This window comes from Falco punctatus (assembly GCF_963210335.1).
Source record: "Falco punctatus genome assembly, chromosome: 6".
Classification (NCBI taxonomy): Eukaryota; Metazoa; Chordata; class Aves; order Falconiformes; family Falconidae; genus Falco; species Falco punctatus.
The window spans coordinates 51,778,996-51,798,056 of NC_137585.1; the positions used below are offsets into that span (position 1 = coordinate 51,778,996).

General features: G+C 40.6%; 1 protein-coding gene across 1 annotated transcript in view; it reads left to right on the forward strand.

The window, feature by feature from the left end:
* The window catches only part of ANO6 (anoctamin 6), an 81,224-nt gene that overhangs the window by 28,371 nt on the left and 33,792 nt on the right, over nt 1-19,061 (forward strand). The window contains exons 2-3 of the mRNA XM_080392563.1: nt 6,829-6,905; nt 15,388-15,516. Coding sequence (XP_080248689.1) covers nt 6,829-6,905; nt 15,388-15,516 — 206 coding nt within the window. The remainder of the gene's footprint in view (nt 1-6,828; nt 6,906-15,387; nt 15,517-19,061) is intronic.

The following is a 19,061-nucleotide window of genomic DNA, read 5'->3' on the forward strand; positions in this document are numbered from 1 at the left end:
GTATTCTTCAAATAAGGCCTATAGATATTAAATAAAACTTAATTTAAGCACATTCCAGTCAATAACTGAACTTGAAAGAATGAATGCTACTAAATGCAAGCCAATGATATTTTGGTGGAATGAGGTGAAACCATGGATAATTTATGATTTTAGTGACTGCCCTCATATGTGAGTGGAGAAAAGACTGTATCCCAGAGAAGAGCCAGTCTGGACCAGACAGACCTTTAACCATCAAAATGGTCTCGATGATGACAATGTCTCCAGCTAGCAAGGAGCGAGGTGAAAGGATCAGAGGTACATTTTGGAAGGATAACCTAAAACATTCTTTTCTTAACTCTTTGTGTTTATTCATTTAGTCTGCAAAGTGCAATAAATCAGATTAACATATCATCCTAGCTAAGGAGATTTGATGGGGGTTTTTTTTGTTTAAAATTATTAAAATTATTTAGGTGATTAAACAAAATATATGTGCTTTGATATATAAGGATCAGGGCTATCAAGAATATTTTACATTTAAAAGTAATTCTTCTAGCACATTGAACTTCAAGGCCTTGATTAATTTTGGTTTGGAGCTATGGATCTCATTGTATCTTTCTTTCTTTGATTTATGTATTTACAAAGGAAAATACATATTCTTGCTTTTTCAACTCCTAGGTTCTTAACTCTGAGAGTATTCCTATACAAAGAACTGAACATATGAAATGAACTGCAATAAAGAAATATTCTGCACCAGCAAGAGATTATGGCTGTCAAAAGGCAGTATAGCAGTCCAACAGTTTTTGTTTCCAGGAAAACTCGACTTGTGCAATGTTTTTACTTCACTTCAGATTTCATCAAGTATTACATATGGCTTGAATTGTTGACATTTAACTGAAAAAAATTTATTCTATGATCAGCCCTTAAGACGGGTTCTGATCTGATAAGCTTTTAATTTTAATGTTTAATGAATATATTGATATATAAAATCTGATATACATTAACAGGAAGGAAAGCAGTTGTCTAGTCTGAATAGCATATATTCAAAGTTTTCTTTGTTCATAGCCCCAGAGCTCCAAGTCATGTTTATAACAATGTCTTCACTTTCTGGGTAAGTGTTAAGATTTGGAAAAACAAAATCTTTGCTCAGTAGGGAAACTCCCTCATATTGTCAGTTCTCTGCCTTTTGCATCTTCTGGGGCATTTTTTTACATGGCATAAATTTGTAATTATTTTACCTCATGCCTTCTCATGACTTCTGAGACAGTACCTGTGCGGTGGGGCTTTCTGCTTGGTTCCCTCTTGGGTGCCGTGCATGAAGGTATCATGAAACTGATCTTCTGCTAGCACGACTGCAGCCTGCCAAGGTGGGGAGATACAACCACAATGTTGGTCTGTTTTCTGAGGAGCCGTGTGGTGCAGGATCAGCTCTGCTTAGAAAGCAGTATCTGGGCAAAGCCCACCATCTTTGGATCTTCTTGTTTATCCCAGCAGATGGGAACAAAGTGGTTCCATCCAGGTCTCTGAGCCTCACAGTGACAAACCTGATATGTGCTTTTCATCTGATTTTCATTAGAACAGACAGACATTACTAATGACTATTTTTTCTGTTCTAATGCAGTGACGAGGCTGTCAAACAAATATTTTAGGAAATGTGTCGCTTTAGATAACAATTGCATATAAATATTTCCTGGTGTTTTCCAGTCAGTTAGGTATTTTGTTATTGTATTAATTTTCCTTGCAATCTATCTGAGGTCTAAAAAACCTAAGTGTGTCTAATTATGTACTTCTGTTTTTACATTTCTGTGTGCAGTGACTGTTGTTGTCTAAGGCACGGCTACGTGCGGGCAGTGCTGTGAGCTAAGCTAGAGTGTGGGTTTGAAGCACGCCACCTATTCAGTGTTCTCCTTTGGTAAATGCCTGCTACTCATTCCTCCCATGCCTTCCACCTGCATTTCCTGAGGGACAGCCTGTGCGTGCAGCCAGGTAATGCAGATAAGTTGATATGCCCCAGCTCTGCGGTCTAGCTTTGCAACAGCTCGTTTTCTGTAACCATAAATGTCCCTGCTTATGGAGGAGGTACTCTGTGCAGCAGCCAAATCCCACTGAGGGCCTGAGTGATATTCTTGAACCCGTAAGTTTTGTACTTAGAAGAGCACAATATTATATAAATTTATTTTTCCCACTATAACAACAGGATTTGGGATTTTTTAAAACTTCTGTGGCAGACAGTCAGTACTCTTACAAAATACTCTGAGAGAAGTAAAAGGTAACATGATGTCTACAGCAAAGCAGCAATGCCTGGGGATTGCAGACGTAGCTTCCTGGCTTTACATTCAGGATTACTCATGAGGTGCCACGTTCAGTGCCAGGGCTGAGATCTTGTCCTTTGCAATGTCTCACAGGTTTGTTGAGGGAAGTGAAGTACCAGATACTATAAGTTTGGTGGTGTAAAACCTTTTTGACTTCTCAGAATAATTCTGTGCTTATTAATTTGGCTTATGTAGGTGATACACAGGCTTAAAGAGTGCTGCTGACCTTTTTCACCTTTGATTATTTCCATTATATGAAATCAATAATAGCCAAGAATTGCTTTGGCACAGAAAGTTTGGCAACTTCAGGCAAGTTTGGCAATGTCCTTGCTTATAGAGTGAAGCCCAGTGGTCTTTTCAAACATCATCTTATCCAATATCTTTGTGGTTTTCTTGTCATTAATGGTTTTTTGGACAGCATGTTTCTTTTCACTTCTGGGTACTGCTTTTTGTCCATTCTCAGTGCTCTTAATTTACAGTCTCAAAACTGCTGCCTGTGCTTTGGGAAGCTTCTATTAATTCAGACTCCAAAGAAAGGTTTAATTATATTTATTCCAAAGGGAGAGCAGCTTCCATGCCTATCAGTGTGCCATAGCATCTCACCTCTGCCATAGCAATAGACAGAGATTGCTAGTAGTAATGTTCATGAAAGCCTTTAAAATTCAATGGGAAGATCATGGACTTACAAAGTCATTCACTGTCAACATCAATTAACTAACGAAAAGACAGCCTTTTATGTTGACCCTCAAGGAATTTTAGGGTCTTTATTCAATCCAGTCAGAAATGCTGACCAACCTGTGAGAAAGCAAAGCCATAGAGAAAGGTCATAAAATAAACGACTGGTAGAATCAACAGCAGGATTCATTTTCCATGGCCTGGCCCAAAGCGTGGGATGTACACAGGTTGTAAAGCAGCAGCACGGGATAAACATAGATTTCTTAGTATTTGTGTATAGGCATGTCTGAGGTAAGGTGTGAAATGTTGACAGCGCAGTTCAGTGTCCTGGATTGCAGAACAGTCTCCGGCCATCTGGAAATACCACTGATATACTGGCAGTTCAGAGACAACTGAGGTGTTCTTGTAAAGTAGCACGCACAGATTCAGTACTTACAATTTTTACAACAGCATCTTTTGTAAGGACTAGATCAAAGACCAACTGGTATCACTGAGCAGGAACTCAAAATTATGATTACAATTCCAAGAATATAGGTAAAATGTTTTGACAAAAGCATGTGTTGCCAGGATTGCTTGAAGATAGAACTTAATGTATCAGTCAATTAAAATCAGAGCGTGCTGGCACGAATCCAGTAGATTCTTTTGTTCCCTTGCACCTTCTTTGCTTTACTTGGCTGGGTGGTAGAACATAAGCATCTACACTTGATGTGCTCTGACCCAAGCATTAACAAGAGTGATAATGCTTCTGAAGAAGAAATAGGTAAGCAGAACTATTATTTTAATATAAAATCTCAGCACAATGGTCTTTTTTGGACTTAACTATGAGAACACTATGACCAGACTTACACTCAGAGGAAACTGGGTCTGGAAAGGACCTCAGAAGCTCATCTAGGCCATCTTCCTAAGGTTCATGCCAGATGCAACTTGGCCTAAATTGTTCCAGGACATTTAATTAACCTGTGCTGAAGAATCTCTGCTATTGAAGACCTCATCTGCCTTCCCTGGAAGTTTCTTCTACTGTTTTACCTGTTAGAAAGTGTTTCCTAATGTCCAGCTCCAAACTTCTGTGCTGCAGTTTTCTTCCTTGTCCTCCATATTTAAAACTAACCTTACCATAATGCTGGAGGGGAGGTGAGAGAAATAAAGGAAGTGATCCTGGGGGTGCAGCACTTTATGTGGGTGCAGCTTTTTCTACTGAAGCTGAGTGTTTGCAGGTACCATTCTTGTCTTTCTGAGAGACTGGAATGGTCTCTTCCAGCTAAAAACTGCACAGATCAGCACAGCTGTCCTTGCAAACCACTGCCAGAACGAATCTTACTGAAGTACACATTCAGGTAGTGTGAAGATTTTGTATTTATGGCTTCACACAAACATTAATCTATATTTAACTTGAGACAAGTTCTGGGCTGATGTCCTATAAGAAATAAGTGTGGCGCATCGCTTTTCCATGAGTCCTTTCATTGGATCAGTGGTCCAGGTACTGAGCAGTATTTCAAGTAAAAATTTGTTAAGACGGTACATATTGTTAAAACAATAAAGTATGCGTGACACACCATAGATATCATGGGGAAGATACACTGACCAGAGACACTGAGATAGAAGTAAATTATACTCATATATAAATTTCTTCAGAGGATACTGCTGGCCAGCCTCAGATCCATCAGGATACGGAGAACTCGAGTTATTCTTCCTGGTGTGAATGCCATGTCTCCCCCTTCTCTTCAGTTCTGGCTGGAAAGATTTCTTCCTAGGCAGCACTGATGAGTGACACATCATGAGACTTAGCAGAAAGGTCATTTTAATTCATGATTCTCATTACTGTGGCTCGTAATTCTTGTTCAGTGGCTGGCAGAAGTCTTCATGTCTATGTCCACATCTGCTTGTTTGGTGTAATGGCACACCAGGTTTCAGAGCAGATATCTGTATTTTGATGCAAGATGCTTGTATTTCTCCTCCACTCTGCCCATTACACGTAGGCAGAAATATTTCCTCTTCTGTGGGTTTTCAGAAGCACTTTGTATCTGAATGTATTTGTGTGCGGGCAGAGAATAAAGAATGCCCTAAGGAATGCCCATCACACTGACATCAGGAATATATATTTACCCTTGTCTCACTAGTCTGAGATGGATCCATTAAAATATAACGCTGCACATATACAGAGATCTTGCAGTAGCTGCTGAGATATGCTCATGTTTTTGAGTCCTCATATTATGGTCTGACCATGTGACATTTGTGTGCTGCAGTAGTCCATATTTTCGTGCTCATTTTTTTAAATTCTGGGAAACATTTCTAAAGATGTTAATGTTTTTGAGAGTTCACAGACTTTGGTTATTCAACTGGGCCAACTTTTGGGTTAGGACTCAAATGTTTCTGAAGCAATGTTGATGGAAAAATGAATGGACTGGCTTTTGGCTCTTCCCTAGAGTATACACTATCACCACAGCAGAGATGTGGAAACTGACAGCTCAACATCTGGAACAAAGTCCCTACCAAACTCTATGAAAAGAGTATTTAAACCAGAGAATTCAGCTGCTTAGAGGCCATGAGAGAATTCTGTTGATTTGGAAAGACCATTCTTGTTGTGCTCTGTTTCTAAGTGTTTTGACTTATCTTCAGCTGGTATAAATTAGCATCATCAGTGAAAAAAATTGTTCTAAAAAGTTCTTGAGAATTTGGCCACATACCAATGAAATTAAGCAAAAAAATAAAAACCAAACCAAAGCAAAACCAAAACCAACCAAAACCAGGCATATCAGTTATGTTTGTCCTGGCATTGTGTCTAATGAGTGTTTAGCTATCCTAAGAGTACTATAGATTAGATTATTTTAGGGTTTGGGGGTTTTCTTATAGTATTACAGTATTTTTTGATAAATTGAAGCTATCCTTTCCAGAAAACACTGGCATTTAGCTACCATTAACATCCACAACCCTTTCCTCAGCGTAGGGTAGACTTGGCTAAGACACCTCTCTATTTTAAGGGTCTAAAAATTACACATGGAGTCCATCTGCCTGCCATGCATAGGCAGAAAACAGCCTTCTCCCTTCAGCTGCTTGATGTTATCTTCAGCCTTAGGATATCTGACTTATTCTTAAAACCCCAAAATATTTGTTAAGAAAGTAAAACCAATGCCTTGCAGTGATTGTAGAGCTTCTGTAACTTATTTCCAGCAGCCTCATTAGGATTAACTTGTGTGTTATCCAATGCTTGATCTGGTGGCCAGTTTTCCCAGTGTGCTTGATAATGATATCATTTTTATTTTATGGTGTATTTCAAGAAACCAATTCAGTTTGCAGGTTGTTGGTTATTAAGAAGTATTGGGAAAATGGGTGAGGAGTAACTGGGACTTCAATACACATTGAACTTGTAGGTGTGGTTTTAGGTTATATGAAAATCATTCCTGTTACAGAGGGAATGTTACAGCATCACTGCCTGTATCACAGCCATTCCAGGATTTCTGAAGAATTCTCTGGTACTGTTATTTGTTATTGCCTGACAAGTACAATCAGCACGAGCTAGGGTCATTTGTGCAGATGGAGCCAGTTCTGGTACCCTTATTCACTGAAAATAGGCGTAACTACTGCTAGAGTTTCTGAAGCACTAAATAACACATACTAGCAAAGGGATGTTTTGCATCACTGTAGCTTGGTCAGGATGCTCTCCTAGCATTAGCTTTTTATCCTGGTGAATTTTATGTTTTGCTCTCTGCTGATTATAACTGAAGTGTGAGACACAAACACTCTGTTTCTGAAACATTAAGTGCAATAAAGTGGCTTCTTCACAAACCATTAATATTTTTTTTTAAAAAAAACCCCTGCCTACTACACAAATTGCTAAAATGTTTTGATTTTTTATGTTTATTTTTAGTCTTGGAACTGAACCAGGTGATTATTCCCACTTACGGAACTGTGCCGGATCAGCAAAACCTCCATACTCCTGAATGGGTGGGTATTTCTTTAACTATGACTACCTGTAATCTTTTCTTGTATAGATATGCAACAATCAGTTGTTGCTGTTCCAGAAGGTCAGCATTCCTTTGCATTCGCAGCACATGCAGTTCATCAGCATGACTGAATCAGAGTTGCTGTATCTGTTTTCCTAAAGGTACCTGAAATCATTGACTCCGATGCGAAAGTGCAGTTTGACACAGGCATTGGACTCAATTAAAAGGGACCAAAATATATTCACTATAAACCGATACACACATGTACACTTCCTTTCTATATATAATTTTGTACATGCATGTGTGGTATTTCTGTGTGTGTATACAAAGATTAATTATGAACACACCCTACATAGAAACACACATACCCTATAGATTCATACACAGGTATTAGTTGGCCAACTTGTGAATTCGGGGTTCGTTTTTACAGAAAGCTTGGAGATACCAAGAAATTCCTTGCTCCAATCAGAGACTGAAGTGGCAAGAAGAAAAAAGACCTGGAGGTGTGCTGCAGGAAACAAATACCCAGAGTCCCAGGAAATGAGCTTCCTTCTGGGAGCTGGGTACCCTCGCCTCCCTGCCTCTGCTCCTGTCCCAGTGTTTTGCAGCAGAGTGTTCTTTCTTTAGTGCTGCTTCAGTGTCTGCAAAAATATTTAAACATTGTTTGGAGCATGAGGTGGAACCAAGAGCTTCTATTTCCCCTCTGAGTGCCCTGACTAGCGTGTTATAAAAATCCTTCTTAGACTTTCCTTGTGGTTCAATGAAATATTTTTTTACGTATTTATATGAAATGAAATAGCATCAAAACAGCTGGAATGTCCTATACCTTGTGGTTAGAACAGTCTCCTCCAAACAGTCTTGGTAGAATTTATTTTTATTTCTACTGTCAAAAATTGACTGTCAGAATCAATTTTTATTTTTGGTTACTCATGTTTAGCAGCAGTTGTAATTTCTGCTCTGTTTTAGCAGCATCTTTTCTGCACTGCCCCTTCCATGTCAGGTCTGCCTTGTTGGCCACTGGGCAGTTAGAGTGGGTTGAACAGGCCAGAAAGATAAAATTGAGATCTGCTGAGCCTGGCTGTTGCATGGGTGATTGCTAACTGTAGCTAGAAATGGAAACTGAAGTGGAAAACTGACCTTAAGTGATTGAACAAAGGGCAAGTACTGTGTCTCTTGTCTAAACTTAGGTCATGCTTTGCAGCTGGAAGTATTCTGGAAATTTGATTTGATTTTGCAAGTCGTCCTGGAGTAGCCAAGGCGGAGTAAGTTATTGGCTAATAAAAATGGTCCTGTTCTTCTTATGGTGCTGTCTGTAATTAGAGGATCACATGCTAAGTTTGCTGTGAGATCCCTGTGCCTCATTTGACACATGAGTAGGGTATTAATCTCCAAAAAAGCCCAAATTCTGTGAGGATGTTGTTTGTACTACTTAGGCAAGGTGTAAATGTGGCAGGAAATTGCAGGGAAGGAATGAAAGGCTCTTACAGCTAAAGAAACTGTGTTCGGTCCTAGATAATTGGATTTTATCCCTGCTTGTGCTACAGAGTTCTGTGCAAGGCTTGCAAAGTCATATCCAGCTTTTGTTTCTTTCTTGAGTGTCAAAGGAGAAAATCTGTGGCCCTGTTTGCATTAGTTCAAAATAGTCACATACGGACCTGAAACTGAGTGGATTGCTTTTTGAAGAGGGAATTGCTGAGCTCTCTGGAAAGATGTCACTGTCCTGGCGTCTCAAGCTGGAATTCCAGATTTAGGAAACAGTCTTTGGTATTGATCTCCAGAGGCCTTATGTGGTCGCTGCTAAAATGAGGGTTATACTGTTACTTTCTCTTCTGGGGGATCTTATAAAATTAAATTTCTCAAAATTTACAGAACATTGAGATTCTATGAGGAGAATGCCACAGGAACAACCAGAACAAAATCCCTGTTTTAAGCATTCAGGCTATTTAGATGAGATGTAACAAAAAAAGACCCTGAATTAGGAAGAGAAAAAGGAGTATTCCATAACTGCTACAAGGAGGGTAGAAGTATGGCATGTGGCTGTTAATTAAGTCATGGATCATAAACAATATGTATAAGGAAGGCTAAACTGCATAGACAGCATTAATTTGAGCTTTTTCCAGCTCCCAGATGTTTCATTGTCCAGTCTTACTTACTTTCTGGGTAGATAGTTTGAATTTGGATGTAACAGGAAGATTTTTTTTTTGAGAGTCAGCATATGCAGAGGGGAGGATAACTTCTTCAAATTGTCCATTATGTACTGCCCCTCAAATACTATTTCTACAGCAAGAAAGCTTTAGGGAAATCCGGGAAAGTGAATTCCCCAGCTCTTACATCCCAAGAAAGATGGGAGGTGCTGAAAAGCAGGTTTTCAGCAGAATACTGTCCTCACCTTTCTTTAAAATTAGGGCTGTTTGGCCTGTCTCTGATCAGGAGTGCTGGAATTCTTCCTGCAGCCAGCAGCGACCTGACGCTCAGACAGGAAGTCAAGTGGGTGTCTGGTCCAAACTTAGCTCAGAGGACAAGGCATCCCGATGCCTGGCCAGTCACCAACCACGTTCTGCTGACAGAAATGTATGACTGTAACGATGCCCCGTATTTTTCTGCTTTGTCTTTTGTCTCAGTTCACTTTGTTACATGGAAAATTTTCTTTGCATGGTGAGGGTATGAAAAAATCTTCTGATTAAGTGCTTGCTAATAATCTCATTGTTGCTAAAAACAGAACTAAAACAGTCATCTGTTGTTATTAGTAAATATGAGTCACAAAAGGCACAAGGGTTTTATGGCCCTATAGAGACAGACTAACGTTAGTATGTGATATGCAAATAAAGATCTACCTTACGGAAGTTATGTCATGTATTGTATATATATCTTATATCTTCCAGAAGTAAATGCTTGTGCTGGTCTTAATGTCAGAAAGGTGTCTGTATTGGTCACCCAGAACATGAAGTAATTGAAAGATCTTGTTATATAGCTGTGATAGTAGAAGAACTTTATATTTCTGTAACATTTTCTTCAGATGATCTCAAAGCATTTTACAAATAATTATCTTTCATGATACTCTGTTAATATAATTTGTTTCCTTTTTATTTACTTGATTTGAAGTTCCCCGAGACCTGTAGAGAGAAATAACTCTGCCCCTAAACAGGCACTCTGAAATTTTCACCTACGTAAACCCCACAACAGAAGTGTAACCTGCAAGACAGTCACCGTGCCCTGGTGGGAGGATTTTTTACAGGTGTCTGTCAGCAGAGGTGATGTAATACAGGCTCCACTCTGCTCTCCTGTTTCCCAGTACTGATTTATTCCCTGGTGTGCTGCAGGAAGCTGTTTTGAAGCGTATCTGAAAATTATGTGAGATTGCAGACAAGTAGTTTATCCCTCCAGTAATGATTTCATTTGGTGCTATCGACAGTCACACCAAAGGCTTATGCAGACAAAATAAAGCACTCCTTTTATCCTTACAGTTAGATAAGTCATTCCTGCAGAATCTCTTGTTATTTAAAAAAAAAATGGCTTACAATACTGTGCTTGTTCAGTGTGTAGTAAACAATAAATAACTGCAATTCCTGTGCACATATTTTTCTTCATGCTTCTCTCCGTGCTGCCCTTCCCACCATTACCCCCACTGAATGTTTAACAATATAATGCCCAGAGAAGCCTGGAAAAGTGAAGACAGGTTTCTTTGTAACGCCACCGTTTTCACTTCCCTGGCATGGAGCATCGCTGTTGCTGATGGGAGTTTTCCACTAGCACAGACTCCTTTCATCTTCAGCTGCAGGCATCACATGTAGCCATGACTACAGGAATGGTCTCAAGAGTAAGACACGGCAACTCCCCTTAGATACCGGCAAGCCTGGTTATACGTGTGGAGGAGCACATGATAGTCTCCCTGCTGAGGAACTTTGAAACAAGGGGCTGAGTTCCAAGAGGTTGGTTCCATGATGTGGTTGCTTGAGTTACTTCAGTATTTACAGCCCAGTGTGGAGGGGCAAGCTTGTCTCATTGTCCCACCTGTCCCTTCTCCAAGTGCCACTCCGTCCTGGGGGCTGGGAGAGCAGATGCTGCTTACCAACGACTGCTTGTGCTGGGTTAGCAAAGAGCACAGAAAGCTCCATATTTCTTTGCCGAGGTTGCCGCAGGGGGCCGGTGTCAGGGAGGATGAAGAGAAGGGGTGTAAGCAAGGGAGTGTGCATGACAGAGGGCTGCTCAGGGCTGCCTGGAGACCTTCAGTGTGATTACATCAGTGCAGAACTTCCCTGTTCCAGCAGGATCCCACCTGCTGCTTGTACATCCACGGGTAGTGAGGCCCCAAGCAGTGGGTCTGTAGAATAAGGCATCTGGTGCTGAGGAGGTGGTGTCTGCATTGTACATGTTTCTGGGCTTTTTGTTACCTCCAGTCTCTTCCTTGGAGCAAAGAACCACCGGTGTTCACCTGATCTGACCCTGCTCTGAACTGAAACGCAGAGGTACGCCTACATGAATGTGGCTAACCCACATAGGTGTAACCTAAGTGTTCCAAAAAGCTATCCACAGCCAGGCCCTCCTCTCCCTCGGATTCTTTCTGTTAATAAAGTAGCTAATGGTTCCCTGTCTCTCAGAGGTAGGCAAGTGGTTGATTGTACAGCACCTGGAGAGTTCAGAAGCACTGCGGTGTATGTGCTAAATATAATTAGTATTTTACAGCTAAATGTATTATTTTTTTTAGTTATTAATGATGTTAATCGATATTAACCTGTTGTCCACTAGGGTGTTATTATAACATTAGAGTACACAACTGATTGTCTCCATCAGTACTTAAAATGTGATTATCCTGAGGCTAAGAAAATTAGCGCGGTAAATAGACCCTGTGTTTGTTTCTTCCAAAACAAAGAAGTATCAATGGGCCTGTTCATTATTTTGGGTTCTAATTTGCTGCTAATACTTAAGAAAAATTACATATTGGAATTTCAGCCCCATTAACTTACGTTTCTATGCACACAAGCTTGTGTGCATTTGTATGATAATAACATTTATAATACTGTCAAATCATATTACATATTTTTTAAAAAACAAATATTGTCTCAAAGGAATTATTAACTTCAGAGTACAGCACATCTTTTTGGCTTCCAATCCTGTTTGTCCCCTGGTAATTATGTTGAATAATATATGATTTTTCATTACAAACTATCCAGTAGGGATTACAAGATACATCACACATCTAAGTTAATGTGGCCATCAGAACCCTGACTATTACATTCCCTTTTGTATTTTATGTCTTACTTTTAATTGAGCAACATTTAATGTTACATTACGATTGATTTGTGTGGGTCTTAATCTTGATCTCTTAAGTATTCAGGCTTAATGAGTCAATTCTTTATTATTTTATTGATGTATAAAGCATCTATGTATAGGTCAGTTGAACAATACCCTTGTGTTTAAAAGCAGTAGAGATTACGTTTAAGAAGTTAGCTTTGTAAGTATGAACTTCTGTGTATCTGGATTCATGCAGTCCAATAATGATTACTCTATCCCCTATATTCCATTAAATATACATGCATAGTTTGAGATATATATATATAGAGAGAGAGAGGAAGGTGTATGTATATGGTAACATGTATGTGTCAAGTATGCAAGTAAATTCATGAGTCAGAATACTGATTAACAGGTCTGGTTAGTGACAATCCAGTTAAGCTAAGCATCACTGCACCATACTGGTTTTATAAGCTTAAAGAAGACTACATTTAAAGGAAAATTATTTAGACAGTAAAGTTATGCAATCACAAATTATGATCAAAACTTGTTAGATCAAAACTTGATCTGATGTTTGCTGTCTGCCATTTCTTCTCTATCCTGTGGACAGGTCATACAGGAAAAAGAGCTGAAAGCTGTAGCGAGAAAACCCTCAGAGCTATTACTACTTGTACACTTTGGAGTGCTTGAATTTCACAACTAAACTCTATCTTGTTAAACAGAAGTTACTATAATGCTTTTTCTAAGATTCAAAAGACAGAGAAGCCCAATTAAAAAACCTTCTGCTTTATGCAGTGGCCACAGTTGCCCTCGTTACTCATTATCACAAGGTTTGGGCTCTGTGTCTCCAGCATTGCGACACAGAGCAATTTCAGCCCAGGGAAGAGCAGGGGCTGCAGGACAGTGCTCTGTGCAAGGCTGGGCTCAGCTCCCCACGCCCCCTCTTCTGCTGCTGCCCCAGCACCTCCCAGGCTGCCTCCCAACAGGGGCTGTTGGCTGTTGCCAATGCTTTCCTCCCAGTGGGAATCTAGTCAACGTGAAGTCATCATGATTGTTGTTTAAAGGAGACTGGAAACGATTGCAGCAGGGGCTGCATTTGATACCCATGGGTAGTCCTCCACAAGAGGAAAATTTGTCAGGGTCAAGTCAAATTGCTTGATGGGACTTTGCCAACACTAACTTTCAAGAATTTAGAAATTCACATCTGTGACTTGCTTTGGATGATAGAGATACTCAGTGTCACTGTGGCTTGGTGATGCCATCTGAAAGTTTAGAGCGGGTTTTTTTTTCCCTAAAACTTTATTCACACTGTATGGAGTTGTATGTTGATTTGGTGACTGCTTAGGTAGTTTCTGAATCCTAGGACAGGTTGTGGAAGTGGTGTGCAATATGTGTGTATACTGGCTGTATGTCAGCATATATATATATATATATATATGCATGTATGCATGTGTGTATGTCAGCAGCTGCTTGAGGTCAGGTTTGTCACAAATCTCTAGTCACCAGTGGGATTCAAAGAAAACTGTTCTAACCAAGAATCTGCTCACACTGTTCGAAGGAACTGAGTTAACAGGACCTCTTTGCAGCAGGTCCTAGCCTTTGTACATACAACGTAAAAAACAGTGAGTTTAAACTCCCCTGTGTTTATTTAAAAGATGGAAATTGTGTCATAATTATGGGGAGACACATCTTGGTTGACTGTTTTGACTCAGCCAATAAACAGTAAAAAAATAGCCTACAGGGAGAGGTTTAGAGTGAAACGAAACTCCTGGGAAATTTTGTTTTGGAAACACTGACACATGTAGTTCCTAAAACACTCTATGCTCCCTGGAACAGGGATGCTCCTCACTGTAGACTGTCATTCTTCCCAGTTTTATCACAGTTGAAGAACAGCCATTTCAGTCTGTACTTAAGGGGTTTCTGACACCATAACCACATTTCCATGTGCCTTTCTGTGGACCAGACATCCCAGAGCTCACAAAAATGGATCTGGCATCCCTCATGAAGTTTGGCCTGCACTGACAGGGAAATTCCAGGAGTAGGACATCTGAGAATCTTTTCCATGTCCCCAGAGGCACAGCATGTTCAAGAGATTATTCTGGATCATTTTGCCTGGCCTTAGGCCACCCTGCATGCCCAGCCATCTGGAAGCCAAGGCTCCTCTGCAGTCGGTACGGGAGTCATGCCAGCTTTGGAGGTCTAACTATCACTAATGCAATGCTGAGTCCCATTTCAAACATTTGATACCTATAAACTTCAGTGGCACTGCCCTCGTTAACACCATGGATGGATTTGGCCAAGTACCTGAGAGTTTGGTGCTCATTGCATAACATGATGATTCTGATAACATTACAGCTATATATTGCCTGAAAGGGGGGTTAGTTACATGTGACGGTGCCCTCAGAGTACTCTAAGAAACTACAAAATCATTACTTGAGCATTCAGGTTCCCCTGTCATCAATGTCTGTATCATTTCACACATGAAACAACACATTAAGATGTTATTAGTGGATATGACAATCTATCCTACTTTCCTCCAGGGACTAGATAATGGCTTATGGATATATTAATCCTTTTGATTTTGGCATCTATTATAACATGATGGATGTGAGGCATACAATAATGTTTTTTCCTTGCTGAGATATTGCAAATAAAAAGAGAAATAAATCCACATAGAATGTGTCCATTTTGAGAGCTCATCTCCAGTCTGGCCATGTTGTTTGTTCTTTGGGCAATGATGGGTTTGGGTATTAGCATACATAAAACTGCTCTTTTTTTTTTTTTTTTTTTTTTTTTTTTTACTGATTACAGAGATGCTTAAACTTCTGGTAGGTAAGGGCACAGATGGGAATGCACTAATTCTGAGACTTCCATCAGGCAACAACATGTCTTGTAGACAAACTAACAGTGTATCTGTGATGGCATACAAATTATTTGACAGATGCATTATTTGGTAATGGTGCTGCATGCCAGTTCTCCTCCCACTGCCAAAAGCTAATACACCATTTTTAAAGAACGAAATTAGGTCAAAGTTCTGTTGATTTTATGTTATGCAGAGAACTGCCAAACTCCTCTGGTTGTATTTTTTTCTTCTGTTCTACTCCATGCTACTTTTGTTGTCCTTTTTAGCTTTTTGTTATATGAGTCTGATATATGTTGAAGTTCTCTGTTCACTGAAATACTGTATAACAGGAAGCAAGTAAGGAACTGGCAAGTAAAAGTCTTCATATTAACCTGTGCTACCTGCCTTCCAGGTGGATTTTGATGATAAGCCTGACTCCTTGTTCTTCAGTGATGGGCAACGAAGAATTGACTTTGTTTTGGTGTATGAAGATGAAAGTAAAAAAATTACTCATAAGAGGAGTGATCGTAAAAAGCAAAAGGTAAGTTATTTTGCATATAAATCCGAATAATTTGTTGAGTGTTAGAGCAGTGGGCAGAAAGGACAGTGCCCTCACCCAGAAGGGCAATTGCATTGCCCTGTCCTCACAGCACTCTTGGGAGCTGGGAGGCTGAAGCCCATCAAACTGAGCAGAAAACAGGCAGGGGTGAGCTCAAGCCAGCAGATTGCTGTGTAAATGGGCAGAGCATGGCACACTCTGTCTGTCAGGGTGTGCTCAGTCACCTCAGAGCATCCTCTTGGGAGGGAACCCTTCAGGAGATGTGAGCAGAAAAATGCTGGGGTCAGGTTCCCAGTTAGAATTGCACACCAAGATCTGCAGACTTGGAGCAGTTTTCTGTACCTACAGTGATTGAATAAGGCCCCTAGTGGACTTTGGTATTAAAATCAGGGTGTTCAGAGGGACCCATACTAGGAGGCAGCTGACCAGGTGCTCCAGATCACAGTTACGAACATAGCTGCTGACATTCTGCCCAATAAAGTACGTAAGTCATTTATGGGAAATAATTGTACAGCACTTTGCCACCAGAAATTCTCCCTGTACCACTCCTTCCCTTCACAGTTCAACAGCTTGGCCCTTCCTAGGGACCTTGCAAAAAATTTCTGACTCAGGCCAGTGACTGCTTGACGCTCCTTAGCACCTGCAAACAACAATCACAGATTATTTGTAACTATGATGTTTCCATTATTTCAATAGTTCTGTCAGTGGTCTACATTCACAGAAACAAGCTCAGCCATGCGACTGAGCTATTTTAGTTGTGAACTGCCTGAGAAATACCCATCCACGGGACCGCAGTCCCCTCAGCGTCTGCACTCTCCCACTCACCCACTTCTTCCTCGGATTTAGCAGCTCCCCATGTTCCAGCAGCAGCATGTGGTAGAGACGGGCAAGGACAAAGATATCACTGAAAGCAGCTTATACACAAATAATGATTTGCAGTTAGGAAAGAATAGGAGTAAAAAGGCCTGTAGCTAAGTCGGTTGATATTCATTACACAGTGTTGTCGTTGGCATTAACAGGGTGGCCATAAGGAATGTCGTTAGCAGGGTCTGAGGGAGTCCTGCCGTGGGTGGATGTTGTACTACACATGATCACAGGATCAGCAATAAAAATTAATTGAAAGAAGTAATTAGAAACAAAAAGCTGCCCCTTTGGAAACAATTGTTTTTATCAATTAGCATTTTACATTTATGTTTGTAATATTTGGCCATTGCCCAAATGTACTTAAAAAATATAATCAGTTTCTTTTCCAAACAGGAAATTAAATGTGAGCAGTGGAATAGTATTTTTAGTGCAGCGTTAATGTTAGGACATTAGCTTGAACAAAACCATGAATAATTAGACCAGGAGATTGTGCGTAATGTGCTAGTGCATGCAAAAAAAAGTTTACTTTCAAAGGTCTCAGCCCTGCAAAGATCTGCAGCCACGCTGGTTCTGTGGTACGCTGAGGAAGAGGAAGCAGTCTACCTACGTGCAACAAATGTAGAACATGAGTACATTAGGGTAACAATCAGATAAGGTGAAGACTGCGTGGCTGGAGAGCAGCTCTGTGGAAGAGGCCCTCGTGGTCTTGGTGAACAGCAAGCTGAACAAGAGCCGGCTGCGTGGCCTGGCAGCAGGGTGGCCAACAAAGACTGTGTGGACACAAATATGGCCAGGGGACTGAGACACGTGATTGGGGTGATGTGGATGTGTCAGAGGGAAGCTGAAAACAGGGGTGACAGCAGTTTCCAGAGCCAGGATTTCCATGGACAGGGAGAATCTGAAATCACAGGGGTACCGTGGAAGGCACAGGCAACAATTTTGGTACTGGGCATGGGTACAGTGCTGAAAGGGCAGCAGAAAGCATAGAAAGAGACAAGGATGAAATGGCAGTTACGGAGGACTTCCAAGCACAAGAACAGACGGACACTGAGCTGGAAAACTAATGAAAAAAATTCAAAGCTGTCCACGAAACAGAAAAAACACTACACACAGGGTAAAGTGCCAGAGGGCACCTAAAGGTGGAGGAAAGAGAAGAGGGAGTGAGGAGAGGGTTTTGTTCAATGAGTCTGTCATGTAAGCTGAAATGAGTCATCTGGTCATAACCAGATTCCTGCGATACACTGAGAAAGACTGGCTGGCTCTCTAATGCCTCACATACAGGTTGTCATCAGTTTAGAAATGCATTTCCTTTATCTGTTGGAGGAATGGTCTTTTAAAATGTGACTAGGCGTAAGCTTTCTGACTTCTTAGGATGGGGCAGGTACAGGTCAGCTCCAAGCACACAAACACTTTAATCAGCTCAAATACAGAGAGGTCCTTAGTCTCACTTGACATCACTTGCTATGCAAGAGGAGGAGGCTGTGTGCGCTGCGGATCTTCATTCCCTAAGCAAATACTGCACAGACTTGACAACACTATAACATTTTTCTTCCTGCACCTCCTCCTGAGTGGGATGCAGGACACTGCCTTGAGACCTACCTCACACTCATACTAGGACTGAGAGAAACTGAGAAGTAACAAAAGAAATAAATATGAACAGAGTATTTTAAAAGAAGAAACAAAATGCATATACCTTATGTCTGAGATGGAAAGGGAAGATTTGCATCCTTGGAATTCCAGGGAGGAAATTAACATTTTGGCCTGCTACAGTTCCCAGAATGGTGTGGGGATGATGCTGCCCAAGATATATACAGGTTTTATACAGTGTTGGCTTAAAACCTGCTTGATAGCTTGTCTTTACTGACACTGTTGTTTATTTGGTTGTATTTTTTCCTGGGGCAAATGACTTCTACCCTTGTGCTGAAATACAACCAAAATGAGGAGTATTGACATTTACTATCAGCTTTAAATATTGCATACGTCATGTCTGTCTCTGATCAATGATGAACTGAAAATGTCAAATTTTATAATCAGTATCTTGTGTAATTCAAGGTGCTCTAAGCCTGAATAGGTTCCTTACTCATGCTACTTATTCTTTGACTCCCCTGACAGTTTTATAGAGCTGTTATCCAGAGCTTTATTTTTCACAGATTTGGAAACCCCACCTTATTAAAGAATAGCAGATCCAGTGAAGCCTGTTCTCTTAGGGTGAAATCCTCACCTCACTGGGGTCAGCAGCACGGTCTCCACTGGCCATGTGCAACATTACAGGTCTGTGACATGTAGGGACCACGAGTGTAGTCGCTGGGGCAAATTCTGTCTGACACACACTGCACCACACCTGATTCCATGATGTGGAAGTCAGGGCAGAATTTAAATTTTTAGTGGACATCTATAGATCTATATTTCTGAAGTGCAAGGTTTTGGGTGCTGCACTGTGTGGTTTTGTATGATACTGAGAGTGGAGAGTCCCGAAATGCTTACTAAGTTTAGTCAGAAGGATTTGAAAATCAGACCTCTGCCTAGGTATCCAATTTACTGGATTGAGAGAAATGGGGCACAGATCCATCTATTCTTCTGCAGCAAGAGAAGTTGGGTCCTGGGACCATTGTTATATTTGATTTGAATAGCTTTCCATCCTTTTTCGAAAGAATTGTATGAGT